General features: G+C 31.9%; 2 protein-coding genes across 4 annotated transcripts in view; one reads left to right on the forward strand and one right to left on the reverse strand.

The window, feature by feature from the left end:
• The window catches only part of LOC125071645 (protein I'm not dead yet), a 38,452-nt gene that overhangs the window by 4,189 nt on the left and 9,339 nt on the right, over positions 1 to 24,924 (reverse strand). Inside the window, exons 1-7 of one of the 3 annotated variants that reach the window (XM_047681948.1) lie at positions 3,130 to 3,153; positions 2,509 to 2,618; positions 2,225 to 2,384; positions 1,693 to 1,958; positions 1,091 to 1,205; positions 615 to 709; positions 11 to 136 (exon numbers count right to left, since the gene is read on the reverse strand). In XM_047681948.1, the coding sequence (XP_047537904.1) occupies positions 11 to 136; positions 615 to 709; positions 1,091 to 1,205; positions 1,693 to 1,958; positions 2,225 to 2,384; positions 2,509 to 2,549 (803 nt within the window). In that variant the 5' untranslated portion in view covers positions 2,550 to 2,618; positions 3,130 to 3,153. Of the gene's footprint in view, positions 1 to 10; positions 137 to 614; positions 710 to 1,090; positions 1,206 to 1,692; positions 1,959 to 2,224; positions 2,385 to 2,508; positions 2,619 to 2,920; positions 3,035 to 3,129; positions 3,154 to 24,924 lie in introns of those variants that run through there. The other 2 variants (XM_047681947.1, XM_047681945.1) reach the window with 2 other exon arrangements.
• LOC125071646 (GPI transamidase component PIG-S) overlaps positions 2,815 to 24,924 on the forward strand; it is a 52,475-nt gene continuing 30,365 nt past the window's right edge. The window contains exon 1 of the mRNA XM_047681949.1: positions 2,815 to 3,000. Coding sequence (XP_047537905.1) covers positions 2,967 to 3,000 — 34 coding nt within the window. The 5' untranslated portion in view covers positions 2,815 to 2,966. The remainder of the gene's footprint in view (positions 3,001 to 24,924) is intronic.

A 24,924-nucleotide genomic window follows, 5' to 3' on the forward strand; every position in this document is an offset into this window, starting at 1 on the left:
TTATACATACGAATCAAAGATCCCCTTGAAGGCGGAGTTGGTAGCAGTTCCGACGAGGGTTCCGCAACCTCCCAGGGTTGATGCATACGCTATACTCAGGTAGTAGCAAATGGTAATGTCGCTTGGTATTGGAGCTCTGAAAACGAAATAAAAGGAATGATACTAAGCAACATACGACCCGCCCGCCAGCAGCCGCAGCGCCAAACTCGCGTCGATGCTCGCGAGAAGTTTTTGTTAGTGGAAACTTTTGCAGGTGATTTATTAGACCATTACTTTTGGATATTTTATATTGTCCGATTATTTTAGATATTAGATTCATAAAGAGTGGACAGAGAGGTATAATATTGAAAAGTCGATCAATCAAAACAAATATTTCAGTAAACGTACAAACATTCAATAATACCCACATAAAGATGATATATTAAAACCATGAGTTTGGGTATGCCAGAGTTTGGATAATTAACTTTTAGAATATAATTGCTAACGTTACTTGGCCCGAGAACTATCATTTTCGATATACTTTGACAATGTCATAGAGCGTCCATCCCAATGGAACAGTTCATATACTTATGTTAATTTCCACTGAATTATTTTTAATGTTGATGACTACTTACTCTTCCTCTGTACTTTTGTCTTGAATCGCTTTTATTTCCTTTCCGTTTTCTGGAAGTGTTTTCTTTTTGTTCACATACACATCGCCAAGTCCTTGCTGCAAAAGAAGAAGTACTTATTAATATTAAATACTTATTTATTATGTCCTCCTGATCACAAATTTTAGTCACGCTTTTATCTTCTTAAAGTAAAAGTAACGCAACAGTCTTAGTATCCGACAGCCGGACTAAGTTCTCTTCCTCCAGGAAAAATAATAAATATTAAGCAATATTGAAAACTAGAAAAATAAGTGGTAATTACCAAGATTACAAGTCTAGCGAACTTATTTTAACATCCACTTATTTTGTCGACTAGACCATTTCGGCTCATTATAACATATTTTAAATCCAACTGATTTAAATTAATAATTATATCGTCCTGCTTTGAGTTCATGAAACAATGTTCTATAAAGATAATTAAATCGGATGTATTCCCTTACCTGTTCAAATACTTCAAGAATGGCTTCGACGATGGGTACCATCATGGTAGTGGCGGCAGCGTTCGACACCCACATAGAGATGAACATCGTGACGAATGTAAGTCCCAAGTTGAGGCTGTAAACCAGAAGCAATGCAAGTACAGTATTGTATACCAATATCCATTATACATAGAATCAAGTCGAGTAAGGTTGAAGTATAACTAGAACAAGAGACAACCGTATCATATATATGTGTAAAGACATATTAAATAATATCATATTGCCTCATTGCTACACTCATGGTTAAGCCAGTAGATTATAAGGGAGATACAAAATTTGAATTTCGATTCGGCAATTAAAAGTCATAGGATTTTTCTATTAAGAAAATCACAACGCCAGCTCGGATCTACATATGAAGAGAAGCTGAAATCACTAAAGTTGATAATCCTTGATCTCATTTTTGCCTTCATTATCGAACACGATACGAATAATCAAAAATTAAGATAAAATCTCAGTATTGCTTTCCTAAATAGAAACCAGCTGTTCCTAATATACCTAATACCGCTTATTATGCAATCGTTTATATTTTAGAGTAACTGATAATATTATATTCATATAATTACCGTCTATGTGAGCACCCAACGACTTGCACAGTCCATAAAGCGACCCTTTTCGGCAGTTTCGAATGCTGAACCCCAGCTGCTATCATAAGACCACCCATAAACATCATATTGGTCTCCTTCATATACGCTGCACAGGTTTTGTCAGAATCCAGGATACCCATGGTAGGGAACAGAACGATGGGCAGCATTGATGTCACGGGTAGAGGTAATAGCTCAAGTACCCAATAAATAGCCATTATCAAGACTACATACATACATTTGTAGGCCTGCAAAGCAATACAATAATTTAAATAATAAGACGAAAGATGCTATTAACGCTTCTATACATGACAAATAAAAAAAATGGAAGCAGGTAATTCGTGCTTGGATAGTACATATTTGCTAGGATTTGAGCCACCTATCATGCTTCAGATCCACGTGCTCTTCACACTGAGAGGTCACAGAACAATGTTTTCTTTTTAAATGTTTCTTTGACCGTTTAAAATTAATGTCATGTTTTTTTTATACATTATTACCAATACTTTATACTTACTTTAGCTGATTCTGAACCCGAATTTGCGATTGGTACCGGCAATAAAAGCAGTGGAGTAAGAACTACTATAATAGCTTTCCAGTAAATGGAGAAGAATAAGCTGATCCTTTGCCATAGCGTTGCGCTTGAACGTCCTTTCGAAAAATAATATGTGGTGCCTCTAAAAAAAATATTAATTGATATTATATAAACATTAGTTCATTGTTATCAAAACACGTAAATAAGTAAAGAATACAATATATGCAAATAAAACTTCCAAAATAAAATTTAATAAGGATTATTACTGTGTGTCGTCGACGACACCATTTTCGGCGGTAGTGGACATTGTTAGTAATTATTTGCTTCACAATTTATTTAGATTTTCCCTCCTTGTCTATTTCATCCTCAATTGCATCTGAAACAAGAAACAATATATTTTTATTATTTGTTAAAAATAACAAGAGCTTAGCCTTTACTGAATAAAAATATGCGAATGAATATACAATGAACATAATTATATTTTCACACTTAGTATAAAAAAACTGCATGAACAGAAACGTTTACGGACACTTGTGATGTGATCTGTGTTCATTTGTGTCAAATCAACAAACGTCAATGTCGAAAAGTAAAGATAAACAGTGCACCGCCGGGTTAAAACTTAAATTAATTAACAAAATATTGTTATTATTAGCTTGAAATTAATGATTTATAAAACACCTTATGTTCGTGAACGAAAAGTGTATTGAATAGTCTTTCTTTCAAGATGTCGAAGCATGACACTAAATCGGAGACAGAAGGTAAGAACAATATCAGAATTTAGAATGATACGAATTCTATATTTAAATGGTTCTGATAACTAAGTTTAACCTCTTTAGTCAATTATACTCTGTGGTTTTAAAAAAAAGAACAGTTTAGTAATATAGCACCTCCTTATAGCAGACACGTTACAGAGTATCTTTTAACTTTGTAATGCTTGTTTTGTTGATTTCTGTGTATATATAGTTAAAAACATGAATAATAATCGGCAAGGATGTCAATAATAGACGTAGTTGTGTTTGTTGACATAACCTATATTATTATTGAGTATTTAGTTTATTAATGATCACAATATTGCCTCCACTACAAATATGCACACAAATAAACTCCACTAGCGTATATGGATATTAAAAATAGCTTATCTGCTCCTTTCTTTCAAATAGGATACATCTTTTAAATACATAGTATGGAATTTTATTGTAGACTATAATTGCTCATTGTTAATCTACACGTCTATACTAATTTGTATGAGAAAAAAGGAAAACTGTTAGTATGATATCAAATAATTAAATTAAAAAAGCATCCAACTGACATAATTTTTATAAATTTTTTATTTAACCCTAGTAAAGCACTATCATAGTGATCAGGACCATATTTCTACCATAAATGATATATTTCCATAAAATCTCGCAAATAAACCCAAACTACTAAATACTAATCTCAACTCAATAGAATATGACTTGAATCATTATTGGAAATTTGAGGAAAATATTTTTTATTGATAAAACAAAAGCTTGTCAGTAGCTCCTAGATAAAAAAAATTGGCAACATCATCAAGCACATGAAAATGGAGCGGTGCATGCCTGGGTTTGAACCTGAAATCAGATTTACATTTTCTTATACCTTTGTAAAATGTAAATATCAAATATAGCATGATTAAGAACAGGTGTTTATAATTGTTTAGCAATAATATAATCTCAATAGCGTATACAATAATCAATTACATTGATTCATTATTAATGGGAAATTTGCATTAACTATTATTGTAGTGGAATTTTACATAATCAACATTAAAAAGAAATAAAAAGATTGAGACGCCTTTTCATTAATTTATTTCCATTTATAACACACATTTTACGAAAAAATATAGATTGTATAACATGGGCTAATTTGTATATCAGTAACAATGCATGGTATATTATACTTTACTGTCTGTCTGTTGCTCTTTCATTGCCAAACCACTGAGCCAAATTTGTAGAAGTTTTGGTATTAAGCAAGCTTGAACTACAAGGGAGGATGCTACTTTTTATACCTAATGACCCATTTCTAAAACGGGAGAGAAACAGTGGGTGTTATTAGTTATTTGAATATATTTTACTACATATAAATTTCATTTTAAGTTGCTTAATTATTACTCAAAAGGAAAAATATAAGTGCAAGATAAAGGTTACTTTTTCAGAATTGTAAATAAAATTTATATGTATGAATATAAAATTAATTTTTAAACAAAAAAATACATTTATCATAGCCACAAAGTTAATTTAAGCAAATTTTTCAGTTTAAAATAAATTAACCATAAAGTTATTGGTAATTTCGTATCCAAGTATAGGTGAATAAGCGAGTATGGTGATGCCAGTTATATATATATTTTTTTTATAATATAAAATAAGGTAAATGAATGAGCAAATGATCTATCTCATAGTAAATGGTCACCCCAAAGACACTGGTGCTTTATAAAATATTAATCATTCCTTACTTAGCCAACGAACCACTAACCTTGGAAGTTAAGATGTTAAGTCCTTAGTGCATAAATGTAATATGAGAATTTTCTTCAGACAAGCATAACATTTGTGTAAAAATAGCACATCCATAGTCTAACAGGGGAATTAAACTGGCTTTCAAATACTAAGATCTTTTGTATGACATAAAATGAATTTCAATAATATTAAAAAATATACTTTATAGCAACGATTATTATAACTTGCTAAAAGCCATAAAGTTATTTTAATGAGTTTGCTGTTTACAAACTATTATAACTAAAACCAGTTTCCTTGTTTGTTATGAATATTATGCAAGTAATAGACAAGAGACTTAACCTAACTTTGTATTGTAATTAGAATTAGAAGTGATGACTTATTTAGTATATATATATAAACTAAATATATAGGAATGCTTTTAAAGCATTTTGTACTAAACAACCTAAAGAAATGCAGGAAAAACTTACTAAGATAAGCAAAAAAATTGTGTTTTGAGACATGCCAGATATGAGTTATAGACTCTTGTTATTGACTCCATCCATTAAAAATATGTTTTTCTTGTCCCCATAGGTTTCGCTATGTTTAGATCAGTGGCTTAATCATTGATAAACAGGGAGATTAAATAATTTCCTTTATTCTGATATTATAATGCATATTATCAATTTAAAATTTTGATGACTCAAAAATGAAGTATGCATACATATAACAAAGTTTGTATAATGCAATTAAATACTAGATAAGAGTACTTTAAAGGTGGCATGTGTGGGAGCTTTTAATCTTGGTAATTAGTTTTGATTAATTTGTTTTTAATCAAGAGAGTTAAGAGTTGAGGAGAGAGGATTAATATAAAATTATTTTATAGCAAATCAGCAATATGATATAATTTTTGTCTATGTTGTGCAAACATTATAGTTTATAAGATATTAAATTAACATGGTTATTTTTATTACTAACATTATTTAAAACGTGATATTTACCATGTTTTTTATTTTTATTTGTTGGAGCTCGATATATCGAGTCTCGTGAACAAGACATTCGTAAATAATGTCGAAATATCGAGCTCCAACAAATGAAAATAAAAAACATGGTAAATATCCCGTTTTAAATACTGTTATTATAGTTTATGTATTATAAATAAAATTGAATACAAAATAATAATAATAATGTTATCAGGCAATCTGATTATAATAGTATTAACGTGAATCTATAAGAACTCATTTGTTACGAATGAGCTAAATCTTCGAATGTTAAATGTATATTTATTATTTACTAGAAAAATTGTTACTTTAAAAGTTCATTGAATAAGAGACTTGTAAATCATATTTGAAAGCTTATTACATTAATGATTTAGCGTTTTTCAAATTATTCACTAAACAGGATAACCTCATTCCCTTTTTAAGTAATCAACCACCACCCCCTTAAAAATTAACCAGATTCTCTTTTCTAACCAATCAAATCTATCGAAAGCACTTGACTAATAAAATTAAAAGTTGTTGTGTTTAACTGTGCATAGAAAATTTGGATTGACGCCGTTTTACTGATTACCATGAAAGTTAGCATGTGTCTAACACAGCCATAATAAATTAGTTACTAAAGATATAAGAATAAAAAATAAATTTCTATAATACTTCGTGTATTATACAATTTTAAATGAGGGATACTGATATTATATGTTTACAAAATTATTATTACGTAACGTTAGAGCGTTCTGAGTTAACGCGCTTCTATGATGCATTGCTCGTTATATCAATTAATCCCTAACAATTATCCTATCTGTTTGGTGCGGACATTGAGTGATTTTTCTTCTTTTCTCTCTCTCTTCGAGCCATATGATCTCATATCCGACCCATTTTGCTATCTGTCTTGCCTTATACACATCATAATACCTCGGTCTCATTATTTTTTTTTAAATCTTTATTTAATATAGAAGTGTTAGACTTGCTTATTGATAGTTAAAATCTATCACCGGTTCGGAATTTAACACCGAGAAGAGCCGGCGAAAGAAACTCATTGGGATTTTTTTTTTTAAATTTCGTTTTGTTACAACTATTCTTGAAATACAATAACAATAAATATATTTTCGTTATTTGAATCAGCCTGGAGGCGATCATCTAATTCCCATTATGAAATTGATAATCGGTGTTCGGATTTTCTATATCGGGTGACTTCCCCTTACATATTCCTCTCCATTATACTAATGAAACAGAACATAAACACTATTGCTATCTCCATCCCTCGTTGCGTAGTTAGATCTAGTTGTTCATAATACGAGATGTATGTCAATGATGATATAAAAATACGTTAAGAGTATAAAATATGGATATATATTCATTCATAATAATGTTGTTGATAAATATTTATCTATTTGGATATACTATGAGGCTAATGCAACGTTTTATATTCGCAGTTTATCAGTTTATATAGATAAGGACGTAAACATCAACATAGTTAATGTCAATGTATGTTTATAAGTTCTGAACATTAATAGTCGAATATAATAAGAAGATACATAGCTTTAATTACGTATGTATTTTTGTTTTTACCTAAATGGCAGGACAAATGAGCCTGACGGTGAGTGGCATTGGTTCGGTGATATTAATGATTCCTCGTCTTACCAATGCACTACCTTGTGAACTAAGATGTTATATGCTGTGTCTGTAGTTAAGTATTGCTTTTTGGTGGTTAAATATATGATGACTGAGTACCCAGACGGATCTTAAGGTAAAACAAGAGTTGCTTTTTCAACATACACTTTTATTTATAAACAATGTTCTGCTTATAAATCTAATCCAGATCTACGTGCCGGAGTACATGCACTCCTCAAGTCGAATCCTATAAGCATGCCCGCTAGCCTATTGTTCCATCAAATGGTATTAATATAACAATGTGCTCTACCATACCTATATATTACAGCTGTTTTAACGGCCCAAGAGACTGTTAGATCGAAACCACGGCTAGCTCTATGCAGCCGTGTCGGATGAAAAAGTATGATCGAGGTTCAAATCCCCAAATATTATAATTTTTTCTCTATTTAATATCATTGAAATTAAATAACACATATACTTATATTATAAGATCGTATTTGTGATTTGTTTGTCTGTATATTGAAGTAATCTGAACTAATGATCCAATTATAAAACTGTTTCACTGTTAGAAAGTTAAATTATTCCATAGTGTTATTTTATTAATAAATTGCACCCGCGCGAAGCCGGGATGAGTCGCTAGTTTTAACATAAAATTTACAAACATATTAAAAGTAGAGGAATAATGACGCATGAGCATGATCGCGTCAGATGGGTCAGAAGCCATACAGCGACACTTTCAGGCTGCATAGTAACTATAAACACCACTTGACTTGCAATTTCTCTCTTAAACCCAATCCCATTGAGAATAGGTTAAGATTTCTAGAATATTCTCTATTCGAAATACTTCGGATTTCGATTGCATTGACTCTGTGTTTATTTTTACGGTATGATTAGGCAGACGGACAATGGGCCTTTTAGTCGTAAGTATCTATCACCTATTAATAAAAATAGTTACATATCCAATGAACGACCGTGCTGTTTGGCGGTAGAATAAGCAGATACTGAGTTTTATCTAGTAAAGCCTGGCCTGTAGTCTTTACTACTGGGTCAGGTGACCCATTTGTCTAATCCACTTCTAAGAAAAATCTTGTTAATCGCGACCTTCACTATCTATTCAGTCTTAAGTGCTATGCAAATTAAGTGATGTGACGCGTGCCAATGGAAATGTCTACTTATTTCTGAATGACGTTAAGTAGGGAAGGGGAAAGTCTAATCACTTTACTCTTTTAATAAAAGATGTATACTGAAATAAGATTTTACAGTTCATATGCAATCAATGCCGGGTTGATTTCTATTTAACCAATCAGCAATCAGCTTATATTTATTCAGTACGCTTAGCAGATGCGGGTGTAGGTCGATCTTTTGACCAATTTAGGTACGGTAGCCAATCACATAGGTGTACAAGTGTGTACGTTAACATATGTCCTCTATTCATTCAATTATAATCTGACGGAGATATCAGCCGCGAGGGCAACGGCTTTACGAGTATTCTGAAACGGGAGTTAACAATTGGTGGTAGGACTTTGTTCAAGCCCGTCTGGGTAGGTACCATCCACTCATCAGATATTCTACCGCCAAACAGCAGTACTCAGTATTATTGTGCTCCGGTTTGAAGAGGGAGCCAGTTGTAACTACAGACTAGTGGCGATGTAAGGATTAGTTAATATTTCTTACAGCGCCATTGTCTATTGTCTATGGGCGATTGGGGTACCAATATGCATTGAAAAAAAAAATTCCATGTTCCAAACTCTGTACGTCTTCCGAAAATTTTTTACAGTTTCAAATTTTAAAACTAAAACAATTTTATATTATAAACTAGCTTCTAAACCAACGAGATTGCTAATCGATATTAAATATCTACTCACTATGTCTTATATACGCGACGATGCCAATGAATATATAACAAATTAACAATAATAAACAATAGAATAAATTATTCGTTTACCATATTATGAACTCGATTATTTTTTAAATAATTTACACACACATGCATCGTGTTACAGTTATTATAGTTTCATTGTTTCTCTGGATGTGTGTATGTGTATCGATATATAATTTTCACACAAGAACATATTTGAATATAACCAGATGTTCAAATGCTTTAGAGCTTAAGTTCACTTGTTTACATGTATTTTAAAACGAATTCACTGCATCCATTCCATTTGATAACCGTTTGTGTAGCCGGCCGTGGACAAGTATATAGTATACGAGTATGTTATATATATATACTTGTGTATATACGTATTGCACTGTTCTTATTTTTCCATATTATATTTAACAACTCATAACGCATTATTGTTATTATATTAACAAAGTAATTAAATTACTATTTGTATTGCAGATTTGAGACGTAATTACATACATATATAAAATAAACAATTAATGATTATTGAATGATTTAATAATTAAGGTTATTGACATAGTAAATAAATTTCAAGTAAATATATAAAGATATAGAAATTCGTCAATAAAATCGGGTTTTTTAATAATATATACCAACTAAGTATGTATAAACTGCAGGAACAAAGTACATAACATCTTAACTCGTATATATAATATAATTACAATTTCTTAGAGCGCCAATAACTTTGGGCAGTGGGGCAAGTGGGACCACTTAACATAACACCCAACACATATTACAAAAAAAAGGTTAAAGTTGTTTAATGTAACAACTCCTGCCATTGTAATGGATTAACAATTAAACTTAATTAGAAATCCGTGTTACAAGTTTCATGCGATTTAAATAATCAATGAGGAATAAACAAATTTAATGTAAAGTTAAAAGAAAAAAATATTTATTAGCACCGTGATACGTCCGGTAAGAAAATAACAAATATTTGTGTTTAATATAGAAGTTTTTGAGTATGAAAGGTATGCGGATAAATTTTGATCCAGATAAAGGCTTGCGTAAAGCCCATCAGGGTAGGGCCCGCTAAGTAAACTTGAATTAAAATCTAAATCTATGGTATTCATTAAAAATCGAAGCGTCGAATGTCGGGAAGTATTTATCGGTAATTTTGTCCATTACCAAATTATCAAATAATCATTTAAACCAATATATATTAATCAAGTATTGTTTGTGTATATAGAAGAGCAAATGGCATATTAAAATATATATATCTAAGGCTTGTTTATTTCTACTTATATTGCCATTGGAACAGCCTATATATATTAACAAATATATTTTAAATATGGATTTGAACCGATGAATAAATAAACAAAAATTCGATCACGAGACACGTGCGACATCAACACACAATGTGGTCGCCTACGTAACGGCCTCAGTGACGTCATAGACCAGGAAACGCATGCGATGGTTTTGTTTACCGCGCTATTTTATGACAGCGCGATTAACGTAAAATGACAAGCGGATTTATGTTGACTCCTACGTTATTTACACAAGTTTCTTAAAATATAACTTCGCAAATATATTTTGATTACTTACGATTTTAAAAAGATATGAGTTTAATTGAGAATGTGTTACACGCAAAACTATTTGTTTTGGGATTTTTAGGTTATTATTAGTATAGTAAAAACAAGCCCCCAAGCTTGCTTGAATATATTCAAGATTTTTTATTAAAATTGGTATTATTTTAAAATCAACTTAATGGGATTATTTAAAATAATCAGTATTGGACAGCACTAAGTACTAAAATTCCAACCTCACACTCCGAAGTTTCTTGTTAGTAAGTTTCTTGTCATTTTCAAACAACTTGTAATATTACCAAAACGATTACTCAAATTGCAAAGCGTAAGCGACGTTTTTCTTTTATTCGATTATATTTAATAATAATAGAATATTTTATTTGATATGACAACACTGATTGATTTATTTAAAAAAATCCCCACGAAGCAAATTTACTCTCAACTCAAATTGTCGGATGAACTTATACCAAAGACATAATTACGAAACAAACATTTTATTTCCTCAGGCTCTTGGTTTTTTATACATTAAATATATAAATATCTAAGCAGAAAATGTCGTACGGTAAATAACGTAATAAAACAAATGATTTGCTTAGTTATAAAACATATCTCGAAGCGCAAACTTAACAATTTGAAGTGATTTAAGTGATTATCCTCTAAAACCTAAGATTGCTCAAATGAGGCGTAATTATATAAACGAGAAATTATAATGTGGCTTACTAATGTTTACTTTATGATGAGGAAATGAAACGTTTCGTTTCCCACACGTAAAAGTTTAGATCTAATTTTCCTGTACAATGTCTAATATTTAAAATGTCGATTTTTATTTTTGGTTTTTAATATTCATAGTTGACTACGTACGTTGGGTTACATTGATTGATTTTTAATTAAGAGCAAAGGTCAATATTAATAGTTGAATAATGACGGAGCAAATAGTGTACTACCGACTATTTTAAAATGTCATTCTAAATTAACATGCAGACTGGGTCGCATCGTAAACTGTTTATACTATAAATACTTGTATGTATGTTTGTCGAGAACAATGTATTTAAATTAAACATTTAACAAAATTATATTGTAACTGGCGACCCGGCGTCGGGTGCCTATTCTACATAAAAAAGGTGAAAAATGAGCTTAGCATTAAAACAATAAGTTTCTATATTTATCTTATAGCGTTTATTTATTAAATTATAATTACCTGCCTCTTTATGACATTAGTGTACATCGTATAGATTTAACATAGTAGTATTAGTATATTTCGGGTTCAAACCCGGGCAATTGTTTTCACGTGTTGTGTTTATACCTACTCAGTGATGAAGGAAAACATCGTAGGAATGCTTGTGTCAGATGAAATTCGACCATATGTTTATACCGGAGAAGCTGTGGAGTATTTACAGGCTTTTAATTTAATGTACATTAATAGTGTATATGTGTGTATAATAATGTATTGTTTTAAAATGTCGTTTTACTATCATATCATCAAGATATAATTTCGTCAATTAACTCAGGTGACCTTATTAAAATTTAATAATAGCTAAATAAAATATTTGAATGTAATCGGATATCAGTTGCGTCTCCGGTATAAAACACAGCCAGTCTTCTCCTATTCTCGGTAGAATACTTGTAAGCTGATAATTGAATAATCGGAATTCCGACTATCTAAGGGAAAAATGAGCCATGGATGAGACGTGGTGTTTAATATCTCTGTTTTGCACTAAGGCAGCGTTCAACTGAAAATGCTTTTTATATTAAAAATATAAGTTTTTTTTATAAATTCAAAGTTTTTTTTAATGTAATATGGTTCTATTTATAAGTAGCATTTTATTTCTCTACACAATAAAATGAGCCGAGATGGCCCAGTGGTAAGAACGCGTGCAACTCAACCAACGATTGCCGGTTCAACCCCAGACAAGAACCACTGAATTTTCATGCGCCATAAGAAAACACCGTGAGGAAACCTCCCTGCCACATATGAATAAAAAAAAAAGTTGTGGAATAGGTCCCAAACCTTCTCACAGGAAAAGGAAGCCTTAGCCAAGCAGTGGCTTTTTTGACATTTATAGGCTGATACTTTACTTATCATTTTTAATTTAACCAATAATAATCGTAAGATTCAGTCGCAGGTTGCGTTATAATATTTAAAAACAAAATAGAATTGAATTGTATAAAATCAAACTCGACGTAGTTATTTTCGACCATCACCCATAAAAATAAAAGCATACAGTCGGGAAATTTATGATATGAAATCCGTTCTTGAAAAATTCCCAGTTCCGAAGTCCAAGGCGAGACCAGCCAGCACGTAACGTGATGGTATTGTGGGGTCAGTTAAATAAAGATCGGGGGCGTGACCGTCTTGCGTCAGCATATCCAGACGCTCTTGTTTGTGTTGCAGCGATGTGTAGGAATAGATCGCTAAATTATAAATTACTATGAATAAATCTATTTAGAGACAGCTGGAAACGAAGCAGGAACACTCGGAGAAGTGTGTTTTTTTTTTGGAAATTATTTATAGTCACCTGAGGCAAATGCGTCTTGATGATATCGTAGAAACACAACACTTGATATCTACCGTCGCACTATTTTTTTTTTTTTTTATATATATGCAGTGTCAAATTCAAGGCATTAAAGGTATTTATGGTTTTAAAATGCTGTGTTTTTATTTCATCATCAAAAGACGCAATTACCACAGGTGATTGTAATTTAATATTCTTGTCGTTTTTTATTTGTTGTACGTTTTGGATGTATGTTAAAAATTATTTAATTTGTTTTTATATTTTATATCAAAATATACTTTATTCAATTAGACTATTACAAGCACTTTTGAATCGTCATTATATATTGTGATATAAAAGTATTAAAGAAGATCCGTGACTTAGGATACGTTTTATCGAATTTCTAGAAATATTATACGTATGTGTATTAAATTATTTCCAATATGCTAATGTCATGTTAGGCAAATGTAACAAATCTGGCGCTAATAATAAATCATATTATATCATAATATTCAAGTCACGAAATGTATACTTCAATAAAAATATTTTTAGGTTGGTCAAGATTTCTGACTTAGCCACACCGCCCACAGTCGCCACAGTTAGCAAGAGTGCAAGCATTTTTTCGTATCAGAAATAGTTTAACTATTTCTTTAATAATAACCAATGTAGATAGATCATTTTGTTAAGAAAATATTGAGCATTCTAAATGTTTACTTTCGTTTTGAAATAAGACTCATTTGGAATTCAAATTTTTATTTGGTGCAACACCAAGTAGGGTTGCCAAACTACAAAAATATTGTATTTTTGATACTTGAATTTTTATTTTTATTTTTATGGGAAATTTCTTAGGTGGCAATTCGAATTCCAATAGATGACATTTTTTAAGGAAATAGAAGAAATATAGGATTTAGAGAGTAAGATAAAGACAGCTATATATTCGGATTCCACTGAGCAAAAGAGTGCAACGTTTAAATAACTTTACAAAACATTACAATCGTATTCTTTTTTCTTAAGAAGTTCAATTTCTATCACGTGTACGATAGTGTACTCGCAATTAAATACATTTTTTTCTATCTCCCCATATTGTTTTTGCCTTTGGTATAAATGGTGTAAAATAAGTTAAATATTTTAAAAGTTAAGAAAGCAATATCTAATTAAAGTGTTATAAGCTATATATGTAATCGATCAAAATAAGTTGATGCTTTTATACGTAAATATCATAATTGGGAGTTGAGAAAACTCAGAAAATTTACCATATTTTGAGCAAATTACCAAAAGTAAAAAAACTTTTGGTAAGTCTTCAGTTTACACCCCTACTGGTAACATTCTTGCTTGTTTCGGCAGTCATTGACTTAGACAGGTTTAAATTCATATCACCTTTGTACCGAGTTCGGTTTAAGTTCATTAACCAGAATTTAATTTGTATGTAATCTTGGTGAATTGATGTTACATATTTAAATTAACTTTTACGGGTTATTTTAAATTGTTAGATGACGAATTCGACGCGCCGTCATCATACTGCAAAAATGCGTAATTAAATACATACCTTTCCTACTGAATACGGTATTTTTTATTTCTGTTAGATAATATCTCAGTGAAATATTCAAAATCAAATTTCGTCGAGACGCTATTTTGATGCGTGTCGACTTCAATCCTTTCAATTTTCGTATTATATATATATTTTTTTCTTTATATAGCATTTATATACACAATAATTATTTCCACGAAGGCCTTAATTATATATAAATAAAAAATTAAAATTGTTACGGTTAATGACCGTGTGGAAATTTGCAATTTCGATCTTCTGGGCAAATTGCTATAATAATTATATTCAATGTTGCATATTTTCTGCCATTTCGAGATGGTGTTCTGTGGTGAGTTTCGGATACTTACTGAACAGTGATACTGACTTATAATATACATTATATCATTTTGGGCTCATCGACGATAATATGGGACGTTTATTTTTAATTATTTTTATGTCAGTAAGGTTGGACTACCAAATGAACCAGCTGTTGTAAGAAATACAAATCATTCCTCATGCGCCATCATCCATCATCCATCATCATTTCAAACCGAAACACAGCAATACGTAGGTAGCATTACATTTTGACTTGCAAAACGCTATATTGTTTACCAAAGTAAATCTCTGTCTTTGCTTTTCTAAGTCTAAACGGAATATCATAATTATAAACAGCTTGTAAATATATTGTGTTCCAAAAATGAAGGACAAAGTTTGACTAACGCAACAGCAGCGTTATCAGAAACAGGAAAAGCGAGCCGTTTGATATTACGTTCGTATGTTTGCGGTTCTGCATAGAATTGTGAATATGAATAATATTGACATTTTATTGTGAACTAACTGAGAACGTTTGCGACATATTCGTAACTCAATCAAATTTTCGACTAGGTATTTTATAAATATTTATTAATGCTAAATATATATTTAATATTATTTATTAATTAGTTTTACAACCAGTCCTCTGCCCAAAGGTTGCCTGGAAGAGATCGCTGTTTTAGCGATAATACGCCGCCTGTTGCATTCATGCAAATCTTGTATTAAGTGTTAGTGCAATAAATAAATAAATAATATTACTATAATACGGCAAGACAAGGATCTACATCAAAAGTAAAAAAATGTTTATATTTATGAATGATCATACAAAAAATTTCTCAGGCAAACACCATTTCTGGACGCTAAACAACTCAATTTTTTAACACAATTAGATTTTTGCTATAGACACGTGTAGAGGAAGACCACACATACATACATACATCGTCTACTACTTATGAATAATGGTAACGTTCATAAATTTAAATATAATTTATTGCTTGAAACACATTGAGCTTATGACCGTTCCTTAAATGGTTACAAATATGATTGCTGAAAATGATTCACCATCATTGTAATTCATTCTTCTGATCCAGATGATATTTAAATGTTGTATTTAGTATGCGACTTTTATTCTGGTGGAATTTAGTATGTAATATAATGTCTTACTTAATATATACCTCGTTGGTCCACTGGCTTGGTTAAGAGTATTTTACGTACGATCGAGAAATTTGCCAGTGTCCACACTCTCGTGCCTAAGAAAACTAAGTCGTGAGTCCCGATCTCGTTCCAGTGGACGTTCGGGAGTGCATCTGTTAACTACGATAATTCCTACGCAGGTGGTTGTTACTTTCAGTGTTTGCTAACTTTGCTAACCATTGCTAACTTTAATCAGTATTCAAATCGAACTACACTTTATTACAATTATTGATTCTTTCGACTTTAGCGATATCGGCACATTTTTATTTTTAATCACCTGCGGTGCCGTAAAATCGCTTATATACAGTTAACAGGAAGTGCAGTAGTTATTAGTGCATGAGAAAATGTACTTTTCCATTAAGTTATTAAAACAATGTTATTCTTTATGTTGTTACAACAACAAAACGAATAGGAAAATTCTATATGATGATGATATCTGTCTTATGTAATGTAAATTATCTGTATTAGGATTTGACAAATGAAGACAATTGTCATTGCGATTTGATTGCGTAATCGTGTTGTCGCCTCTCGTGTCCTCAACAGCCATTGCTAATTGAACTTCGTCGTCTAAACGATTTGTTTTTTACGCACAAAGATAGAGAATCAAATTTGAATTCTTTGACACTAACTGACTATGTACATAATTTTGAAAATATATTAGTATATTTAAACTTTTGTTCTCGGAAATAAAATATTTTCAAGGATAACATCGTAATCAAACGAAACTCCCGAGTTAAATTGTAAGATGATAACTTCGTGGCTGTTTTTTTGTTTAATATAATTTCTCAACAACAAACGACCGGGTACGGAGAGTGTTATGGGGATTTCCCTTCTCCCCAAAAAGGATATAAGAAGAACTAAACGCATGGCGCTCAGGATTTTTGCACGCCCTCCAACCTCGGTTACGAAGGGCGTCCTATAGATGTAACCTTATTGTAAATTTTATATAAGCTAATATAAGCCTAATTATTGTTGATGATCAATACCCATTCACTAGTAAATAGTTTACTAGGAAATATGTTAAGAAAGTGTAGTATATGAACAAATTAAATCCTGACGCATGAAAGAATGTCCTTGAAACATCACACAGGAAAAGATTAAAGACAGGTTTTTTTTATGAAAATACGAACAGATAGAGCGCATTTTTTAAATTAAAAAAGTAAATAAAAAACTATATAGTCAATAAAAAACTGAAGATAAGACCGTCCTTGTGAAAACAGTATTCGCGAACTTTATCTATACTAATATTATAAATGTGAAAGTAACTCTGTCTGTCTGTCTGTCGCTCTTTCACTGCCAAACCAATGAACCGAATTTGATGAAATTTGGTATGAGGCAAACATGAACTCCAAGAAAGGACATAGGCTACTTTTTTGCCCAGCACATGACAACCAACCACTAAGACGCGAGCGAAGCCGCGAGCGATAACTAGTATAAAGTATATCTTTTTTGTTGTAAGAAATTTTAACCATTTCGTTACATTGCCAATGCGGCCCAATCCTGGCAGCTAACATGTGCGAATCCGAGCACAATAATAATTAGTATTACTGTTTGACTGTAGAATATTACACAAAGTAAAATAAAGTCATCTATATAGATTTTTTAATACATATATGTATGTTTGAGCTTGTATTGAAAGAAAGTTTGCAATGTATATTCAAATAATCGAAAATAAAATTATCGACTATGACAATTGTAATTTACCTACATACATCTTTTGTTTAACGTTTCAAATATAAAAGTATTGATACTTGGATAGCTTACAAGTGGTACCTTTTTACGGTAAATACTATTATAATGTATATATATTATGTTATACAAAAAATCATAAAATAAACAATTCCTTAGATAATACAGAACATTAAAAATAAAACAAATTAAAAATGAAATTGCGTAACACTTTGATTAGAAGGGGCAAATTGTGTATAAAAAGTTAAGCTATGTTTATAGTGTTAAATATACTCAAGCGTTCCACCTGTTTCGTAATTGTAAACAATAGTTAATGACCATTAATTTAATTAATTGTCTGCTAGTGGTTTTATGGGATTTTTTTTAATTAAACACGTTTATCATACTTGGTGTCGCTTTAAAATAAACACGTGACATACTGTGAATAATGAGCCGAGATGGCCCAGTGGTTAGAAAGCGTGCATCTTAACCGATGATTCAGACCCAGTCAAGCACCAATGAATTTTCATGTGCTTAATTTGTCTTTATAATTCATCTCGAGCTCGGCGGTGAAGCAAAACATCGTGAGGAAACCTGGATGTGTCTAATTTCAACGAAATTCTGCCACATATGTATTTCACCAACCCGTAGTGGAATATGCTCCAAATCTTCTCCTCAAAGGGAGAAGGGCCTTAACCTAGCAGTGGGAAATTTACCGGCTGTTAATGTGTACGGTGAATGAATACTATGTACAGTACGAAGGAAGGGAATAGCGATTCGAAACATTAATTTAAAAACAATAACAATCAAAATTGTATTAAAATACGTAGTGTTTCTAGTAATTTATTTTAGGCTGAAAATAAAAATTGAATTCACCTCGATTTACTAGAAAGATATATAATATTACTCCACAACTAAACTCACTATATTTAAGTATTATGAATTTTAAGGGTTTTGATATCGCTATATTGGCTGCGATACATGCGCAGGCGCACCGAAAATAAACTGTAAAATCAAGGTTAATGCGTACATTTCGCTTTTGAGACAATGATTGAAATTTTCTTAGTTATTTATTATTGTCGGTGGGTCTCGTGAATTTACGAAAATAATTTAATTTTTGTTATATGTGAAGTCGAGGGGCAAAAAAAAAAACTTTTTTATTTGTACAATGACTAGACTTGGGGATTATACACACTGCCCGTAGTGTAATTATACGTAGTATACAGTATATATATGTTACAAAACAAAGCGAGAATAAAATATTTGCTCTTTGTATACACACTGCAAGCGGGCAATGAACCGACGTGACATAATCTCTCAAACCGGTGGGTATGATGCCCTTATGACGAAAACGTCTCTAATTAGATCCGATGTACCTATCGCACATCGTGTGTGGTAACATGTTGATTATTAAATAATAAAAAAAGTACCTCGATGGTCTAGTGGATAGGTCTATTATACCATGGGGTTTTCTGTCAATAAATTCTAAGTAATCTGAAGTTTGGAAGTTGATAGTGTGAATGCGTCCGAAATGTCTTCGGTTTGACAAATCGCCGTACCCGGTTCATGAGACGGTGGAAATAACGAGCGCACCTGTGTTTGCGCAATTGGCAGTTCTTCGTTGAGAATGGCTGTGTGAACGAAATCGGTCAGGAGGACATCATCATTACAGTACAGAACGATCAGTTATTGTTTTTTTTTTATGATATTGGTAGGCGGACGAGCAAATGGGCCACCTGATGGTAAGTAGTTGCCATCGCCCATAGACAATGGTGCTGTAAGAAATATTAACCATTCCTTAAATAACCAATGCGCCACCAACCTTGGGAACCAAGATGTTATGTCCCTTGTGCCTGTAGTTACACTGGCTCGCTAAAAATTCAAACTGGATCACAACAATACTGAGTACTGCTGCTTGGCGGTAGAAAATCTGATGAGTGGGTGGTACCTACCCAGACGGGCTTGCACAAAGTCCTACCACCAAGTAAAATGTGGGCAAACTTTATTTCTAGTAAAGTATTATGCACAAGAAACAATATATTGTTCATTTAAAAATCAAAATCACGATACTTTATACTATTATTCAAGTAAGCAACTACAAACAATCTTCGGAATTTAGGTTCAACTGAGATGAACTGGCAAGGAAGTGGTTACTCTTTTATCAACGTTATAATCATAATTACATTTACACATAGTTGCAGCACGCATGTTAGGGTCCGGGGGTATTCCCAGACCATAATCTATCTCTGGGCCAAATTCCATTCAGATCCGTTCAGCCGTTCTGGCGTGACATAACCATCCAAACTTATCATATTAGTTAGGTAATATGTCTTAAATGAAAATTAAGTATAAGTAATCATTCACGCCTTTTATCACCTACAAAAGATTATACTCTTGTACCAAATAATATGCCTTGTTTACTAATGTTTTTTTTTTTTTTATGTTGGGTATTCGTTTTATCAATGTATTTGTAAAACTCATCTAACTTTCAAGACGACGGTTACTTCGTCTTCCGTGGTAATGGAACCTGATTGATTCGTTAATAAGTAGTAGTTAGTATTAAGTGGTATTTTGATTTATAAGTAACTGTTCTTTTAATTATTTAATTGTGCCTCTTCCCACGTATATATTGTATGGATCCTCTGCACTATGAAAATAGCATCTGCAATTTGACTTTGAATGGTTTCCTGGAAGAGAGCGCTGTTAGCGATGTGGCCCCATCTTGCACCTAACACAACTTTGGACATTAAATGATTTATTGCGTAAATATATTATTAATTGGAGTGCAATAAAGTATAAATAAATAAATAGTTAAAAATGAGAAACTTTTAATAAATTCTAAAATTATCCCACTTACATGAATGGATGCATTTTTAGATGCCTCGTACACACCTTCGTGCGTCTTTTTAATGCTTTAATTGTTACGAGTAGGTATGTCCGTATTTTTATAAGTATGCTCGTTACGTTGTTTAGTAGCAAATAATTACACTTTTATTTTCGCTTTTAAAACTTTTTTGGGTACTTTAATTATATTTATTACATTTCATCAAATCACATGCTTTATACTGTCGTGATTCGCCTTGAACGCTAAGAGTTACTATTATTAGATAGGTACTATTACATTTATGGATTACTTCTCTAGGTTTGTCAGATCAACAGGAATTGACGTATCTTTTGGGTTGTTTTAAAAAAAAGAGTGCTATTAAAACAATTATCTGTATGTCACTACTTACTTATATTTATCGTTGCTTTCTGGGGCATGTCTTATTTTTGGTCATTTTTCGGCTTTCCGATATTCGGGATATGGCTCACATTACGGGACAATTTTGGTATATAATAATTAGCGTCAAAATTCTACACCACATTCCTTAAAAAATGACCTTTCTGATTTATTTTCAAATCCCACCAGTTAATATATATATTACAATATCTCAATTCTTCGATTGGTTTAAATGTATATTTGTAGACCATTCAATCGAAATTCACGTTGTTACTAGGATTTACTGAAGTATTAATATCTCAGGTTTGGAATTGAGCCAGTGTATATTGATTGCTGCATAGCAATATCTAATACCGTTAGTTTTATAGAAGGTGAACTTGAAAATTTAAATGTTAAATGGAAAGTATTGACACATGTATTTTAACGCTTCAAAGTTTTGTTATCGAGTTGATATGAACCCATTGTGCGTTACCACTGTAACCTATAGAACTGAAGTCAATGGTGACTTCACATTCAGATAGAACACAACTTGCGGTTTGCTAACAGAAAATAACACTATTGTTTAAAACATCACTTATATACTTATATGTATGTTAACGTTTAATGATATAATTTGTTGTTTTTTTACTTATTATTTAGACTATTTTCAATTATATCTATACTAATATTATATATGCGAAAGTAACTTGGTGCGGATGTTTCTCATTCACGGCCAAACTACAGAAACAAATTTGATGAATGCTTTGAAGGTAGTTTGATATCCAAGGAAGGACATAGGCGGATGAAAAGAATCCTCTAACGCGATCGAAGCCGCGGACGACAACTAATTTTATATAAAATTCATTTGATTTGTTGAATAAGTCATGTTTAAAAAGCAATTATAGTTAATCCCACCCATTTACTTATATGGTAAAAAAAAGTGTGGTGAAAAATCAAGAGAAATATAAATATGGGAATGTTTTTCACAGGAAAAATACAGATTATTATTTTAATATATGCCCCACGATACAGGTCTCCTAGTGTGGGGTCGAAAGATAATCAAAATTTTAAAATTGCTAAAACCATAATGCACCTCAACCAATGGAAAACATTGTAATAGTTTAAGTTAAGTTTAAGAAGGTTAATAGTGTCATATGTTAATCTATTATGTAAGCATTGTGTTTTTTCAATAAAGTTTTATTATTATTAATATTATAAGATCTGTAAATATTCCATAATGTATCATTAAGAATCTCTTTATTGAGTTCATCACAACTGACATTAAACTCACACATCACAAAAAAATTCCTCGAAATCACACGCTGCCTGCCCTCAATGCGTAACTCCGGTGATACATAAAAATTAAACAAAAATAAATTACATATTCCGTTGCAGTATCGTATATTATGTACTGGGTAATGTACTTACTAGGTCTATATACAACTTTTATATTGAGAACTTACATAAATTGAAAAAAAATTGTATTTTCCGGATGGGTAATTTCAAATTATCGGTTTATACACACAAGAGGAAACTTTATATGTATAGTAGGTTAAAAGATCTAAGCATACTTACAGATGAATATGTTTTATGAGTATACATTTACTTTACTAATTGAAAGCGCGGTAAAGTATAAATAAATAAAATGTATATTTTATTTTATTATACTTGCTAAAGGATTCTGAAGTTGATTCATGATGCTGCAATGATTCATCAAGCTAAAGTTACCACGGTATAATTGCAATATATACACCAACCAGATAAAAGCAGGGTGCTGGTATAGTTTCCTAAGCTCTTCAATACGAGAGGGGGCTCTAGGTCCAACAGTGGAGCATTTATTGTCTTTATTGTTAAATGGAGATTAATTCACACACACATGAATTTGTGGAAGCAATTCTGGGTTACCATCTACTCATCATATATTTCACCACCAAACAAGAACACTTACTTTGAAGGGTACTGAGCCAGTGTAACTACAGGCAGAAGGAACATAACATCTTAGCTCTAAAGGTTACGTACAGCATGTTCGATATGATTATCATTACCGTATGCACATTGGTTACCACTTACCATCAGGTGGCCAATTTGCCATTCCGCATAATTAAATGCCATTGAAAATTCGTACATCTTCAAATAGACCTCGTTCAGTCTAATAAAAAGGCGAAAGATTTATACGTTTTGAAGGGAAACCAGAGTAAAGAGCCGAGATGGCCCAGTGGTTAGAACGCGTGCATCTTAACCGATGATTTCGGGTTCAAACCCAGGCAGGCACCACTGAAATTTCATGTGCTTAATTTGTGTTTATAATTCATCTCGTGCTCGGCGGTGAAGGAAAACATCGTGAGGAAACCTGCATGTGTCTAATTTCAACGAAATTCTGCCACATGTGTATTCCGCCAACCCGCATTGGAGCAGCGTGGTGGAATATGCTCCAAACCTTCTCCTCAAAGGGAGAGGAGGCCTTTATCCCAGCAGTGGGACATTTACGGGCTGCTAATGCTAATGCAGTCTAATAAGCGAGAATTGCGGTGTTATTAGTCGTAAATCAGTTCACATATTTTATTCATTTAAAAATGACCATGAAATGACCAATTCACTATCATTTTATTCGCCTCACTTCCCGATGGCAAATAAATAATATCGCTACGCAATTTTTAATATGTTTTCAACTTGACCTTTCCGAATCGCCTTTCTTTCCGTATCACCGTAGAGCACATATTCGACAAAAGAGATCTAGTCGTGTAATATACCGGATGTTAAATTTCATACTTAATAGATAAATAATGCTAATCTACATTCGTTAATTTATTATTAAAGGTCACAATCATTTAATTTTGTTTGTTTATAGCGAAATTTGTGTCTGTTTTTATGATACTCGTCCATATGTTTATTTTATTTTAGGTAGGTTGGCGGATTTGGTGGTCAGTAGTCAACACTGTCCATAGACGATGGCGGCGTTTGAACTATTAACCATACCTTACATCGCTAATGCGCCACCAACCTTGGGAACTAAGATGTTATGTCCCTTTAGTCTGGAGTTCCACTGCCTCACTTACCCTCTAAACAGGAACACAACAAAATTAAGTACTGCTGTTTGGCGGTAGAATATCTGATGAGTGGATGATAACTATCCAGATGAACTTGCACAAAGTCCTTCCGCAAAAAAAATTAGGAGAATTAAAAAAAACGACGGTATGGAGTTATTATAATTGTTTGTTTATATTGTAAACTAGGCGCAAGACTTACATATTTTGAATAAGTATATATACGATCTTCTTGACATTGGACAACATCTGTTGATATTTAAGACGTCTCGATTTGATTTTTTTCCTGAAACTTTAATTTAGTATGTAGGTCAATATCATTTTCAAAGAATTTTCTTAACCAGCTAAATTAATAAGATCTATATCTTTAAGAGCGAAAAACATCTGTAACAATCTATATGTATATTCCAATCGAAGAATAAATATAGATAAATTAAACTTAAATTTACATAGTCTATGCAATTTGCTAAAAGGTCAGATATATTGTACACTACTACAGTTACGACTAATATATCTTTATTTATAACTACATATATCCAATTTAATTTAACCGGAAGTTACGATAACAGTGTCAACGTTCAAAACGGCATTTTTTCGAAAATCCATGAATCAATGAATATCACAGATTTTACTCAAGCTCGACCAATGATATTGCGTCAATCCGATGTCAAGTGTTGTTTATTTTGCTTTTCTTTTGTGGTTTTTTTTTCACGGCCGAACCACTGAACCGGTTTCGATGTAATTTCGTATGAAGCAAAATTGA

This window comes from Vanessa atalanta, chromosome 20 (assembly GCF_905147765.1).
Source record: "Vanessa atalanta chromosome 20, ilVanAtal1.2, whole genome shotgun sequence".
Lineage (NCBI taxonomy): Eukaryota > Metazoa > Arthropoda > Insecta > Lepidoptera > Nymphalidae > Vanessa > Vanessa atalanta.